Source organism: Electrophorus electricus, chromosome 5 (genome assembly GCF_041902795.1).
Source record: "Electrophorus electricus isolate QZ-2024a chromosome 5, ASM4190279v1, whole genome shotgun sequence".
In the NCBI taxonomy this organism is placed as follows: Eukaryota; Metazoa; Chordata; class Actinopteri; order Gymnotiformes; family Gymnotidae; genus Electrophorus; species Electrophorus electricus.
In genome coordinates this window covers 28,849,666-28,866,922 of record NC_137501.1, presented here as the reverse complement: position 1 = coordinate 28,866,922, position 17,257 = coordinate 28,849,666, and the positions used below count along the sequence as shown (strand labels likewise).

General features: G+C 44.9%; 1 protein-coding gene across 4 annotated transcripts in view; it reads right to left on the bottom strand.

Annotated features, from left to right (window-relative positions):
- Positions 1–17,257, bottom strand: part of lrba (LPS-responsive vesicle trafficking, beach and anchor containing) — a 194,282-nt gene that overhangs the window by 21,927 nt on the left and 155,098 nt on the right. For all 4 annotated transcript variants that reach the window (XM_035530261.2, XM_035530262.2, XM_035530264.2 and 1 more), the window contains exons 47-49: positions 5,365–5,532; positions 2,175–2,264; positions 784–961 (exon numbers count right to left, since the gene is read on the bottom strand). In XM_035530261.2, the coding sequence (XP_035386154.2) occupies positions 784–961; positions 2,175–2,264; positions 5,365–5,532 (436 nt within the window). The remainder of the gene's footprint in view (positions 1–783; positions 962–2,174; positions 2,265–5,364; positions 5,533–17,257) is intronic.

The window sequence follows — 17,257 nt, the reverse complement described above, 5'->3', positions numbered from 1 at the left end:
AACACCTAATAAATAATGCTGAGAACCAGGTTCTTATTTATGTACATAATTAAAGTAGCAAAGGTCATGTGGCATGACGTCCCACGAGTCTCATGTAGCCTTGTCCTGGCCAGACGCAGTATGCAGGGCAGGTACCGTCAGCCACTAACCACTTCCACATAGCACAAAGCAACAAATAACAAAACATCCAGAGATAAACATCTGTAAGCAGTACAGCACACTGCCTTTACCTTCATTTTTTGTTTTAGGATGACACTTAACAGGTAAAATAAATAAACAAACAGACCTCCAAAGTTGGCGTGATTAATAAAAGCGGACAGGAAGTGAAAGGCGTTTAGTGGAAATGTCACGTTTGATCGAACGCGTGCTGGACTAACCGGGGCAGCGGAGGAAACAGGATGCTGCCAACTTTCACCCTAAACGTAGCTCTGTGTGTGAACTTCCCCCAGAAGCCTCCCCGATGACGACGGTGTGACAGGAGTGTTAAGAGTGTTAAGGTATGTGCGTTGAGCCCACACTCCACCAGCTGGAGTGGAACGCAACACACACAATGCTGCAACTCATGACAGCATCCAGTCCATCAGTTGTTTTTTTTCTTGAAAACACACACAATCTCTGGCCAATGATTCTCCCATGAGTTACCCATGTGAGGCGTATGTTTTATCTCCCTGCATGCAGTACCACTGAAAACAATGCAGTCTGTTTAGTGAATTTCATCAGTATCTCCTTTGTCAGGACCACACGACCGAAACTCCCGTTACCCATGATTCCACTGCCGCTCACCTGTGAGACCGTGCCACTTGTTGACAGCGAAGAGACGGTTGGCGGTGACTGTGATGACGGCGGGGTTGGCGAGGCCAGGCTGGGTGTTGGCGGACACGTGCACCACGGGGGAGTTGGAGGGAAACTTCAGCACCATGACGACATCCTGCTGCATCTGGTCTGTGAACATCAACGGAGTCTGCAGGAGGACGAGCCGGAAAAGCACACATCATACACCAAGAGGGAGACAGAGACTTAGAGAGAGAGAGAGAGAGAGAGAGAGAGAGAGAGAGAGAGAGAGAGTGACAGAGGGAGAGAGTGGCAGAGAATGAGGGAGAGGGATTGAGAGTAAAAGCAAGCACATTCTACGGTTGCAGAAAGTTCCAGAAAAAGCTGAATGATATTTCAGCCCTAAAGGATGCTTTAACTAGACTTCCTTTATGACATCACAATCCTCCCCTGCATCTGAATTATCTTAAAGAAGTGAGTGTGACGCGCACACACACACACACACACACACACACACACACACACACACACACACACACACACACACACAGACATACACACACACACACACACACAGACATACACACACACACACACACAGACATACACACACACACACACACAGACATACACACAGCTGCTTGAGTTCACAGCGGCAAAGTCACCCAACCATCAAGTGGACTTCCTCAGTAGGCTGTGCTGTGTTCTGTGCGTTAGCCTGGGCTGGCCGGCGGGGCTAGCACATGCTACGCATGATGGAGTAGGTTCAGAGTGTCTACGCAGAACCCCACCCAACCAAACAGAAGCAGAAGGGGCTGACGTTAGTATGGCAGTGCACTGAACTGTACTGTCCAGTGCTTAAGTGTGTACTCTGTAGTGTCTCTGGTGGGCCTCTATTTCCCAGAATCCTTCACTGCCTGGTAGAGGAGTCAGCCGTATGTAATCCAGTGCCAGAAGACATGAGCCTAACTGTCCCCCACTGCGCGCACGCACGCACGCACGCAAATACACAAATAGACACACATGCACACGCACATATACAAAGTCAGAGATGTTGTCTATAGTTATATTAATTATGCAGCTACTAATTACACAGTCACTATTTTAATCAGTGTGTTGAGCTGACTGGGTTTGAGTTAGACTGGGAGGACGTGAGCCGGACTAAGATGGTTTGAGTTGAGCTGAGTTTAAGGGCAGGTTTGACCAGCCTGGCTGTAGAGCCCGGGTGAGCTGTCATCGCCATGGAGAGGGAGATGTAATTGGGGTTCTAGGCGATGACCTCCCTGTCTCTCTAAAGACTCACACTCCAGAGCCCCTAGCACACTGCAGCCCTCTCTTTACCCACAGTCCTCCCCTGCGCTTGTGTGTGTGTGTGTGTGTGTGTGTGTGTGTGAATAACTTACCACCTGCATGGCTGAGCTTCTGGGTGGGTGGGGTTCAATCAGCAGCTTGCAAGGAGTCTGTCCAAAACTCCTGATCTGAGACTCCACCGCCTGTAGGGGGCAGTATTAGTGGGGAAAAGACTGCTTCTTAGAGCACCATAAGAGCAAGAAACATGTTAAAAGACAAAACAAGAACTTGCGACTCAAAAGTACAAACACATATGGAACTGTGTGTGTGTGTGTGTGTGGTGTGTCCATTCCAAAAGAAGCAGTTGGCTCAGTATTCCATGGGAATCTCAGGTGGGATTACTGAAATGAATTTCCACCAGTAGAGAAACTCTGCTGATCCTGTTCGGAGACTGAACACAGACCATGAAGCGTTCTGCTCACCTTACAGTCTAACACCACAGAGAGAGAGAGAGAGAGAGAGAGAGAGAAAGAGAGGTCTTTTTGCTAAATGTCACTTTGGCTCCAGTAGTATCAGAACAGGAAGTGAGGGGATCACCCTCTCTCGGCCTCCCCTCCCAGTCTTTGTCCCTTCTTCTCTCTTTCTCTCTCCCTCCTTTTTCCCCCCTCATCCATCGCTTCCTTTGTTCAGCTCACGCTGCTGGTAAGAGCTTTCTGAGTAGTGTAAATCCTCCCTCTCCACAGGAAATCCGCCAGTGGTCTCATTAGGAGCACTGATACAACTCAGACGGCACTATGCATCTGCAATCATCACCCAGAAACAGGCGCTTCAAAAGTTATGCTGGACAAACACAGCATTTTAATGACATTATCATATGCTATTAGTGACTTTGGCAGTTTTCTTTAGGTCTTTTCCACCTGGGTATTCCTCTTTCTGAGTCAACATAAACCCAACTGTCAAAATCAAATCTAATGAAATGAAATGTAATGATAACTAATGAAATATGGATGTGTAATGTTTGCATACAAGCTTTGAGAAGTCAAGAATGCCAGGAGCAGAGGAGAGGAGAGGAGCAGAGACTCAAGGAGAGGAGACTCAAGGAGAGGAGAGGAGCGGAGAGGAGACTCAAGGAGATGAGAGGAGACTCAAGGAGAGGAGACTCAAGGAAACTCGAGGAGAGGAGACTCAAGGAGAGGAGACTCAAGGAAACTCGAGGAGAGGAGGGGAGAGGAGAGGAGACTCAAGGAGACGAGAGGAGACTCAAGGAGAGGTGAGGTGAGGTTATTACGTTGAGGTGGATGTGTTAATGTTTTCAATCTTTTCAGGAGCACTGGCCCATCACTGATGAGGTCCTTTTATATTCTACACATTTAAATGATGAAGATGATCCTTACACACACACACACACACACACACACACACACACACACACAGTACCCCGTCGGTCATGCTCCCAGAGTCACCTGATTTACTCAGGGCCCTTGACAAGCCAATCTAAGTGACCAGTGCAGAACAGAGGCTTTTCTTTAGCATAATGGGGGTTGGTCCAACGTATTGGCGAGGCTACAGGATTCACACACAGCACAGGAAAGGTCATGTTCCTACTGCATATTAATATATATGAAGCTAGTCTGTGTGTGTGTGTGTGTGTGTGAGAGAGATTGAGAGAGAGAGAGAGTACATCAAGCTGCCAGTTTAACAGAAACCCCCCCCCAAACTCTACATTCCAACATCATATATCACGAGTGTTGCCCACCTCGGTGAATGGAATGTGAGTTGGCGCGAGTTGAACATGTCGATTCAACAATGTCCAAATGTCCCAACATCCTGAACCTTTCACACACAAATATTTAAAGGTTAAAAATGGAATAAATAAATAAACTAGATGGATGATTGGTGATCTTGTAAACAAAAATAGCTTGTGGATCACCGTGCTACATGATGGTGAGTTTTCACTGTTTTCAACCCTGTTGAGCTCCTGCTGGTTCTTAGGAACAGCAACCTTTGCATGCTGCGAACATATCTGCTCCAGCATCTCACATGAATGAAGCCATTATGATGTATGGTGTGAGTGTAGTGTATATCGGAAAGACGGGGCATGGAGCAAATTTGATGTATGGAAAGAGTATGGGGTCGAGTATAGTGTATTTTGTGAGTATGGGGTCGAGTATAGTGTATTTTGTGAGTATGGATCTCTATTGGGCGCAGAAGTAGAATTCTGTGTGTGTTTTAATTTTAGGTTGCAGCACTGAGACAGGAAGTAATCAACGTCTGAGAAAGCACAGCTTTGTCTCTGGAGTGACCCTAATCTGCCATGAAACATTCCACACACCCATCTCACAGACACACCCAGACACACACATCCCATAGAAACACAGACATACAACTCAAATAAGACCCGATAATGCACAGCCCTCATTCAGTCAGTCAGTGGACACTAACAGAGAATCTACACACAAAACAGCCCATTCATATGGACATTATATATTTATTTGCACATAGAATCAGCCGCAACAATCTCCTGTGCAGAAGGCAGACAGCACAACTCGGTGAACTAGCCACCCGGGGCTGGGACATCACCTAGGGCCTGGCCCAGGAAGACCCAGCGCCACTGTGGCATGATCGCTAGAACTGGGTGGAAACGAAGACGTTATGGAAATCTGTGATGTGCGTTTTGAGTGTGTGTGTATACATGTCTCTCATGATGTGATGCGTGTATCAGAGTGTGTGTGGAAAGTTGGGGTCCCGTGTGTGTGTGTATACTAACCTCTCGGAGAATAGGGTTGTGTGTGTGTGTACACTCACCTCTTGCTGCAGGCGCGCGTGTGTATGTGTGTGTGTGTGTGTGTGTGTGTGTGTGTGTGTGTGTGTGTGTGTGCGTGCGCGTATGTGTGTGCTCGCGTGTATGTGTGGGGTGTGTGCGTTTGTGTGCACGCGTGTATGTGTCGTGTGTGTGTGTGTGTGCGCGTATGTGTGTGTGTGCGCGCGCGTGTATGTGTTTGTGTGCATGCGTATATGTGTGTGTGCACATGCGTATGTGTGTGTGTGTGCGCGTGTATGTGGTGTGTGTGTGTGTGTGTGTGCGCGCATGTATGTGTGGGGTGTGTGCGCACATGTATGTGTGGGGTGTGTGTGTGCGCGTATGTGTGTGTGCGTGTGTATGTGTTGGGTGTGTGCGCACGTGTATGTGTGGGGTGTGTGTGTGCGCGTATGTGTGTGTGCGTGTGTGCACGTGTATGTGTGGGGTGTGTGTGTGTGTGTGTGTGTGTGCGCGCGCGCACGTGTGTGCGCATGTTCACTCACCTCTCGGAGCATGGGGTCTGTTATGTTGCCCAGGTTGATGGCTCCTTCGTAGGTCAGGTAATAGAAGACGTTGAGGGCTCGTGCTGCTTCAGGTCCCTGCTGCTTGTAGCCGAAGATCAGATCAATCCACTGGTGCAGCTGGCAGGACACGAACTCACTCTCCAGAGCCTAGAGACACAAATACTACTGATAAACACTACAGCACTAACACACATTCAGAGCCTAGAGATACAAACACATCTGATAAACACTATAGCACTAACACACATTCACAGCCTAGAGACATAAACACTACTGATAAACACTACAGCACTAACACACATTCAGAGCCTAGAGGCACAAACACATCTGATAAACACTATAGCACTAACATACATTCACAGCCTAGAGGCAAACACTACAGCACTAACACATTCAGAGGCTAGAGACACAAACACATCTGATAAACACTATAGCACTAACACACATTCACAGCCTAGAGACAAACACTACTGATAAACACTACAGCACTAACACACATTCAGAGCCTAGAGGCACAAACACATCTGATAAACACTATAGCACTAACACACATTCACAGCCTAGAGACATAAACACTACTGATAAACACTACAGCACTAACACACATTCAGAGCCTAGAGACAAACACATCTGATAAACACTATAGCACTAACACACATTCACAGCCTAGAGACATAAATACTCCTGATAAACACTACAGCACTAACACACATTCAGAGCCTAGAGACACAAACACATCTGATAAACACTATAGCACTAACACACATTCACAGCCTAGAGACATAAACACTACTGATAAACACCACAGTGCTAACACATTCAGAGCCTAGAGACAAACACATCTGATAAACACTATAGCACTAACACACATTCACAGCCTAGAGACACAAACACATCTGATAAACACTATAGCACTAACACACATTCACAGCCTAGAGACATAAACACTACTGATAAACACCACAGTGCTAACACATTCAGAGCCTAGAGACAAACACATCTGATAAACACTATAGCACTAACACACATTCACAGCCTAGAGACACAAACACATCTGATAAACACTATAGCACTAACACACATTCACAGCCTAGAGACATAAACACTACTGATAAACACCACAGTGCTAACACATTCAGAGCCTAGAGACATGAGAACTGCTTAGGACTGTGTCTTCTGGGACACGCAAGAACAGCACTGTTAAACACCACAACACTAATAGAAGAACGGTATGGCTAAAAATCACAACACTAATAGAAGAACGGTATGGCTAAAAATCACAACACTAATAGAAGAACGGTATGGCTAAAAATCACAACACTAATAGAAGAACGGTATGGCTAAAAATCACAACACTAAGAGAAGAACGGTATGGCTAAAAATCACAACACTAAGAGAAGAACGGTATGGCTAAAAATCACAACACTAATAGAAGAACGGTATGGCTAAAAATCACAACACTAATAGAAGAACGGTATGGCTAAAAATCACAACACTAATAGAAGAACGGTATGGCTAAAAATCACAACACTAAGAGAACAGTAAGCACTGAAACAGCAAAACAGTAAGAGAACTAACAGAACCACATGGTAATCGCCACAATGCTTACATAAGGACAGCACTGATAAACAATACCATACTAGTGGAATAACAGCACTGATCAACACTGCATCTCTAACACTCATAAGAATAATATCTTAGTGGTAGAAAAACAATGTGTTCAAAAAAAGGTTCATGTTAAAATATGCACTTTGTAGAATGACTAGTAAACATTATTCAGCTGAAATGAACTTTGCTGTTAAATTGAGCAACAACACAAAAAAAGTAGAGCACCCAGAGGGGAAAAAACAGCTTTGGTGTCTTTTTCGTCATGAGCCGTCATACCGCCAAACCTAACCTCCAGTACCAACACAACACACACCCACACAAACACAACACACACCCACACAAACACAATAAAACATCCACACAAACACAATACACACCCACACAAACATAATAAAACATCCACAAACACAATACACACCCACACAAACACAATAAAACATCCACAAACACAACACACAACCACAATAAAACATCCACACAAACACAATACACACCCACACAAACACAATACACACCCACACAAACACAATAAAACATCCACACAAACACAACACACACCCAAACAAACTCAATAAACACACAATAAAACATCCAATAAAACATCCAAACACAATAAAACATTCACACAAACACAATAAAACATCCACAAACACAACACACACCCACACAAACACAATAAAACATCCACACAAACAATAAAACATCCACAAACAATACACACCCACAATACACACCCACACAAACACAATAAAACATCCACACAAACACAATACACACACACCCACACAAACACAATACACACACAATAAAACATCCACACAAACACAACACACCCATACAAACACAACACACCCATACAAACACAATACACACCCACACAAACACAATAAAACATCCACAAACACAACACACAACCACACAAACACAATAAAACATCCACACAAACACAATAAAACATCCACACAAACACAACACACATCCACACAAACACAATACACACCCACACAAACACAATAAAACATCCACACAAACAATACACACCCACACAAACACAATACACACCCACACAAACACAATAAAACATCCACAAACACAATAAAAACACCCACACAAACACAATACACACACACCCACACAAACACAATACACACACACCCACACAAACACAATAAAACATCCACAAACACAATACACACCCACACAAACACAATACACACCCACACAAACACAATAAAACACCCACACAAACACAAACACAATACACACCCACACAAACACAATACACACACACACCCACACAAACACAATACACACACACCCACACAAACACAATACACACACAATAAAACATCCACACAAACACAATAAAACATCCACACAAACACAACACACCCATACAAACACAATACACACCCACACAAACACAATAAAACATCCACAAACACAATAAAACATCCACACACACAATAAAACATCCACACACACAATAAAACATCCACACAAACACAACACACCCATACAAACACAACACACCCATACAAACACAATACACACCCACACAAACACAATAAAACATCCACAAACACAACACACAACCACACAAACACAATAAAACATCCACACAAACACAATAAAACATCCACACAAACACAACACACATCCACACAAACACAATACACACCCACACAAACACAATAAAACATCCACACAAACAATACACACCCACACAAACACAATACACACCCACACAAACACAATAAAACATCCACAAACACAATAAAAACACCCACACAAACACAATACACACACACCCACACAAACACAATACACACACACCCACACAAACACAATAAAACATCCACAAACACAATACACACCCACACAAACACAATACACACCCACACAAACACAATAAAACACCCACACAAACACAAACACAATACACACCCACACAAACACAATACACACACACACCCACACAAACACAATACACACACACCCACACAAACACAATACACACGCAATAAAACATCCACACAAACACAATAAAACATCCACACAAACACAACACACCCATACAAACACAATACACACCCACACAAACACAATAAAACATCCACAAACACAATAAAACATCCACAAACACAATAAAACATCCACACACACAATAAAACATCCACACACACAATAAAACATCCACACACACAATAAAACATCCACACAAACACAACACACAACCACACAAACACAATAAAACATCCACACAAACACAACACACATCCACACAAACAATACACACATCCACACAAACAATACACACATCCACACAAACAATACACACCCACACAAACACAATACACACCCACACAAACACAATAAAACATCCACAAACACAATAAAACACCCACCCACACAAACACAATACACACACACCCACACAAACACAATACACACACACCCACACAAACACAATAAAACATCCACACAAACACAATACACACCCACACAAACACAATAAAACATCCACAAACACAATACACACCCACACAAACACAATACTCACCCACACAAACACAATAAAACATCCACAAACACAATAAAACACCCACACAAACACAAACACAATACACACCCACACAAACATAATAAAACATCCACAAACACAATACACACACACCCACACAAACACAATACACTGAATTTAAGTCTGTTATTCACGGTCGCTCTCAGCATTAACAGTAACATAAAAAAGGAGGAAACACTTAATGCTGATATCCAAAGCGTGAGGGCTGCCCTGTCTTGCCTGACCCGTTGTTTTGCAGAGTGTGCTGTTTGCCGTGCTGGGGTTATTCCCTCGCCGTCCGCAAGCTGACATACAAGCTGTTTCTGTCGTCATTAGCAAGCACGGGAGGCCTGTTTATGACTGCTCATAAAAACACAACCATTGTCTTAATTTGCGCAAACCTCTGTGTGCACAAAAGCCCTAAATGCCTCCAAATGAGTTTGCGAGACACTCTGATCGTCATTGCTGCTGTGCGTCACATTAATACAGGGCCAAAACATTAAACTCGGCTCTTAAATGGCAATTTATATCAGTTAAATGTTTACCGTCTGGCCTGTGCATCACTCATTTAAATGTGACTTTCCTGACAGCTAATTTGGCTTCATTTGGGTGCCGGGCGTTCTTAATTAGGGCACCGCACCAGTGGAGTGATCACACTTGCACGCAAATGGCTGACATTTTGCAGTGTTCAACGGGAGCTACAGCGGCTCTCGTAACAGCTTTATGAAACGGAGCAGAACATCAATAAAAGCTAAATGTCAGGCGTGAGAGGAAGGCCCAGTCAGGGTGGGTTAATAGCACTCAGCCTATATGGTGTGGGGGCCTTTCATATGTATTCAAATGGTAACCTTAGCAAATAGTGGAGGGTCAAAGCGGTTGTTATAGCAACACTCACTGCAACATAATTCACAAAACTCATGAGTCTCTCTCACACACACACACACACACACACACACACACACACACACACACACACACACACGCCTAATGCATAGCTGATGAAACTACAGACCGCCTACACCAGCACTCACTGATCAATGCTTCACTCTCTCCTCTTCTGTTAACAAGTTAAGAACATTACACAGGCTAGCAGACAAAAAACAATTTAGAAATTTGCTGACCAGCATATAAGACTCGGCAGAGCTCAATCATCTCTCCGTTTCTGTCTCTGGGCTTCACTGGGTCTTAATATCAGTCCAATGTCCAGCACTCATACCTCTCATCTGGGAATTCAAAGCTATTACAGCCTGGGAGGGTGCAGCTCTGTCTCTCTCAAATGCGTGTGCGCGCGCGTAGAAAGGCTTCTTCACCTCATTATGCCCATGAACTGACCTCTAGTTTTCTGCTGGAAGCCCATTTCCAAACTTTACACAGAACCTGATTGGTGTTTAATACAGGCGACCATCTTGTGTCAATCAGTGGGGGAAGATAAAGAGGGGAACAGGCGAGTGATTGGACAGCTGCTCTCCAGAGGGCTGCCTTTATGCTAATGATGGAACTGTGGGATCAGGACTGAGGGCGGAGCCCATGCTCTGGGATCTCTGACCTCATCAGTGATGCGGGGAGCGTTTGGTAGGGTCTCCAGAGGCCCAGGAAGAAGTGAGGTGCATGGATGTCACTCCAGAGGCTGTCAGTCTGTTTCATTAGTCAAAGCAGAGGGGGGGACATGTAGCTACAACACAGAACGCCTTTTTATATCATACAAGCACATACACAATAACCTCAGGGTCACCGCTTCATATTTATGAGCAAATATGTTTTTATGAATTTCCTGTAGAATGTGAAAACACAAATATTATTAGATAAGATTTAATACTGTTTATTAAGAGTAAGACGGAACTGACTGAATGTATTTATTTATTTATTAAATTTCATTTAGAGGATTTTCAATTTTAGAGTTCTTGTAAAAGCCCTTTGATTGTTTTAGGGGCATAAAAAGAGCGAGTTTAAATAAACAATTCTAGTAAATCTTCTTCGTATTTGCTGGTTGAGTTATATAATATGCATGCATTAATACAAAATTGCTTCCACTCATTAAGAGAATCTGGAATGGCTTATTGATGCACCAATTAACAGAGCCAGAATGTCTCATAACACTCCACTGGGAGCCATTGGCATTATGGAAATTAGGTGTGCAAGGTATGGGCGTGTGTGTGTGTGTGTGTGTGTGCGCGTGCGTGCGCGTGTGTGTGTGTGTGTGTGTGTGTGTGTGTGTTTGTCTGAGGTGTCATTGGGGTGGGATGTGTATTTCAGGGATATTATTAAAAATATATATTTTAACTGTATTTGCCAGTGCTATTAAAGAACAACAAAGCAAAATGAGAAGACTCTAAAGCCCAGTGTGGGTCAGGAGTGGTGTGAGTGGGTCAGTAGACGTTAGAGTGCTGGACTGGTGGGTCAATAGACATTAGAGTGCTGGATGGCTGGGTCAGTAGACGTTAGGGTGCTGGATGGCTGGGTCAGTAGACGTTAGGGTGCTGGATGGCTGGGTCAGTAGACGTTAGGGTGCTGGATGGCTGGGTCAGTAGACGTTAGGGTGCTGGATGGCTGGGTCAGTAGACGTTAGGGTGCTGGATGGTTGGGTCAGTAGACGTTAGGGTGCTGGATGGCTGGGTCAGTAGACGTTAGGGTGCTGGATGGCTGGGTCAGTAGACGTTAGGGTGCTGGATGGCTGGGTCAGTAGACGTTAGGGTGCTGGATGGCTGGGTCAGTAGACGTTAGGGTGCTGGATGGCTGGGTCAGTAGACGTTAGGGTGCTGGATGGCTGGGTCAGTAGACAGAGTGCTGGACGGGTGGGTCAGTAGATGTTAGAGTGCTGGGTTGTTCTGAACATTGATATATTACTGTAGCAGAAAGAAAGGCATTGATAGGCTTGGTCACAGGAAGGCCAAACCTGGGGTTTCCTATCGCATTCTCTTTCACTCACTCACTCGCTCGCTCACTCTCACTCCCTCATCAGTCTCTGACTTTCTTTTTCTCTCTACGTATTTCTCACTATCTCCCACTCTCTTTATGTCTCTCCATGACTCAGTCTCTATGTCTCCGAGGGGAATCTTTTCCAGCTCAGAGTGTTCGTCTGCAGGGACAGCCTGGATGCTACAGCAGTAACGTCTCCCAGAGCAATGCGGAACTCACCATCAATCCCAGCCTAACCTTAGCAACACTCGCACGCCAGCATCGAGACACAAAGCAGCTTTGAAGACACTAGTTTTATGAATGTCCCTCGCTGTCCAGACAAAGGAAAACACCCAGAGTCCCCTGGAGCTGCACTGCGAGAGTCTAATGATCCTTTCAAGCTCGTCCGCTTTAATGAGCTGGATGTGCGGGACTTCTTTGCAGCCGGCTGCTGCTTCACTCACGTCCTGCAACAGACCCTTAAAAGATTTTTATTAAGGACTTACAGCCAGTCCAGCTCACAGCATGTTAATATGACAATCGACAAATCAAATCAAGCGATTTGCGGATGGGCGGAGTCAGGTGGGAGAATGAACAGGGCAGGACTCCAAGAGGCAGCTGATCGGAGCAATACGGATTAAGGAGATCAAGATGAGAGTGATCACTTATGGACTGTACGGAAACATACTGTATTATACACAAACATACCTGCTCAAACATGCACACCCACCCACCCCTGGGCTCTCTTCAGGCTCCTTTCTCCCATATGCTCATGCCTGACTTCCACTTAAGGGTTTTTTTTGTTTTTTTTTAAATGTAATATAAATAAACACACAGTCTTGTCAATACTGAGAAGGTTTCTACCAAATACAAAATTTGCAAGGAGCATTTCTCATAATAAAGGGAAACTGTTAAAGTACAGTACAAAAATTATTTTCCAACTTACTTTGGAAAGCTTCAGTGTATAATAACCACCAATCCAACCACTGACCATTGACCAAATAACTACATCCATTACAGTGAGCCAAATTACATTACGCCATAAATCCCCACCCACACATCCACTCACCCACACACACCAGCATTCACTCACTGAAGAGCTGTGTGTGGGAGTCTCCTTCATTCGCTGATCAGCACTTAGTGTCTCTCTCTAGACTTAAGGAGATCAGAGTAGAAGTTAATTACCACAGTCATCTATTCTAATCACACGCACGTACGCACACACGCACACACGCACACACACACACACACACAGAGGATGAGAACCTCTGTAACCACTTCAGTGTGTGGTGATCGTCTGAGAGGCCTCATGTCTCTAGAGCAGCTATCCAAACAGCCTGGAGGCCTGGAGCTCAGTCGGATGCCTCCAGGACTCAATGGGATGGTTGTGTGTGTGTGTGTGTGTGTGTGTGTGTGTGTTTGGTAGAGTGGGTCAGTAAGACTGACCACAGGGGTCTGTCTCTCTCCCAGTTTCTCTACATGGGGGCCGTGCTAACAAAAGCTTTAGTTTAACACACGTTGTAGTGTAAACATCCACCCCCCCCCCCCCAAAAAAAAAAAACAAGATCACAAGACATGTAACCAATTAGCTCTTAATGGAATTAAAGCCAGTTAGAAATAAAACCCTCCAAAAACCTCCAGTTTGGACAGTTCTAATAATTTTTATCCAAATTCACAGACGATTTAAGAAAAACAGCCACAGCACAGAGAATAGTAACTGTTATCTAGTATAGTAACTGGTATCTAGCATAGTAACTGGTATCTAGCATAATAACTGGTATCTAAATGAGCAGACTCGCATATGTAAGGTGACCCTGTTTAGGAGGGTAAAGCAATATCCCCCAGCATTAAATTAAGACACTCGAAGGTGTATGTGGAGGCTGGTGATTGGCTGGTGTCATGGATTTCGTCAACTTATCATCCTGGTGAAAGGAGGTTATGAAATGCAGACAGTGATATAGAGAAAGGGGTATGGGATGAGTGAGTGTGTGTGTGTGTGTGTGTGTGTGTGTGTGTGTGTGTGTGTGTGTGTGTGTGTGTGTGTGTGTGTGAGAGAGAGAGTGTGTGTGTGTGTGTGTGTGTGTGTGTGTGTGTGTGTGTGTGTATGTGTGAGAGAGAGAGAGTGAGTGTGTGAGACAGAGAGAGAGAGAGAGAGAGAGAGAGAGAGAGAGAGTGTGTGTGTGTGAGAGAGAGAGAGTGTGTGTGTGTGTGTGTGTGTGTGTGTGTGTGTGTGTGTGTGTGAGTGTGTGAGAGAGAGAATGTTTGCACCCATGCTGAAAATTAATTTCTCTCTTTATTCATGGCTTGCTTGAGTGAGTGCCTGTGAAGGAGAAAGTCAAGGCTAAGATGCATCATATACCTCTCTCTCTCTGTCTCTCTCTCTCTCTTCCTCTCTCTCTCGCTCGCTCTCTCTGCTACACACACATCTGTATCCACTTCTGTGATCATTTAAGAGATCTAATATAAAGATATATACCCTTCACTCTGTCCTAACTTTTCTAACAGGAATAGATAGATAGATAGATAGAGTGAGAAAGATATAAAATTCTCCTTCACTTTCTCTCGCTATATTATATATATATATAGCGGGAGAGAGAGGGAGAGGGAGATAAAGAAAGAGAGCCAGAGAGTGAGAGAGAGCGCGAGAGAGAGTGCGAGAGAGAGCGCGAGGACCTCAGAAACTGTCAGACTCTACTGTCCTCCCCATTACCTCACAGTGGAGTCAGAGCAGGAGGAGGGGGCTGTACAATGCACACATCCAGCCACACTCAGGATAGAGCAGCAAGATGATACTGAACAGACACACACAGACACACACACACACACACACACGTCTCAGACAGGTAGCCAAAAGCCCACTAACTCCATCAGTCCCTGCAGTCTGGCAGGATAACTGTCCTTGCTCTGGATACAGCACATCTCCTTAGCGACGCGGCGGTCTACACATTTATGCTCGGATTTCTAAAGCAGGACGAGACGGTCAGCTCCAGCAGGTCTGCTCCCTGCCCTGCTGTGTCTGCATGCATGGGGGCAGCCGTAGCTGTGGTTCTAAGCCGCACTACAGTGGACCGCAGGGCTACAGCATCAGCTGCAGTGATGACAGCTGTGCGTAAGGAGGCGTCCCAGGGGTTCGGCGGTACCGCGGGGCAAGCAGGCACCATGGCAGTGCCGCGGCACGACATAAGAGCAGAATGTCAACTCTGATGACCTCTGATCTCCATGAGGTCGGTGGTCTTTGGCTGTGGTAAAGTGATACAGGGTTTCATGTGCTCCATAGTTCACACAAGTCATGTTTGCATCCACTATGGTTATGCGAAGAGACTTTATATGGCGTAGACTACCGTGATTTGGGGTGAGATTGAAACGAGCAAAAAGGAGGAATTCAACATGCTCTTACAGCTCGGTGCGTTATCGTTTATTCGAAAAGCCCTTCAGCACGCTTTTTCACATTTTGACTTTAGCAATGTTCCGACTTTTCAGCCTCGTACTGGTGTAAATTCTTTTGTAATATTTGGGTGTTATTCGGGAAAATGGAAAAAGCCCAAATTCTGGTGAATGGAAAACCCACTACCCTCAACATGATTGAGATTCTGAAACTTGACTGAACAAATATCGAGTATAAAGCATTTGCAACCAAGCAACCTGTGTATCTGTTGGTCTTCTCACAAAATGAATCATATTTATAAACTCTAAACATCTTTTCCCAGTCTGTGAAATCTTCTAAGTTCAAGTGAAACTCCCAGACCGCACGGCTGATCTGGGACCAGATCCCTTCTCGCGGCCTCCGTCATGTCGTGAATATGCTTTCTTCACCATCCTTCCGTTTGGGTGTTAGTGCCATCATTTCTGCTTCTAATACGGCCTTCTCTGAGTCGCAGCGTGGGTATCACGTCTCTTAGCTCTCCTGCTCCATGTCTCGTGATCCGAGGGTTCCCACACAGACAGTCTGAGCGTGAGGGTTTTGCCCCGGGGCCGCCCATGCCTGCTCTGAGGGCAGACAGCTGCCGGCGGGGTCGGGGCAATGCGCGGGGGCACAGCTCCGCTTCGCTCAGTTTAATGTGACAGTCGTCTGTCAGCGGAGAGAGAGTGAGCGAGCTTCAGGGTTGATGACACCCCCGCCCAATTCACACTCGACCTACTACAGCTGCTGGTCGAGTGCCAGTCCAACTCACAGATACCGGGCTTTCATACTCAGCACAGAATCCACGTAGGCCAAACAGTTTATAAACTAAAATGATTTTATTAGGCACATTTACCCTATAGATGTACCCAACACTAGCTGCACTGTATGTATAAATGCACACTTCCATACAGTGAAGCACACAGTGAATTATAACGTAATAACTTAGTTCTAATGATAATTTTTAATCAAGTCCTTTTTGAAAGAGGCCGCTGTAAAAACAGCACAAATGTGCAGAGAATAAGTCCATCAGCGAGTTAACCTCTGAGTACAGGGCTGTGTTCGGACCTAATCTCTCTACCCTGTACTGTATACATGCATGTCAGCTTTATTAGACCTCAGAGAGGGATTTATTCCCGCAGAGTCCTAATCAACGCTTGGAGCACAAAGACAAAGGGCCAATAGCAGAGAGTCTGTGTGTCGATTTGGAAGGGAAGAATGTGTTTTAAAAAAATGGTCAAGCCTCACTGAGAAGACCGTTCTGTTGGAACCATTTTCAGCACACACACACACACCCACCCACACCGTCTGAGATCTGTGTGTATCCTTTCAAGGTATTCCACTATCAACAGACCTGCTATGAACACACCTATGAATGCAGCCTACTGGGCCGTAAGTGCACCGGT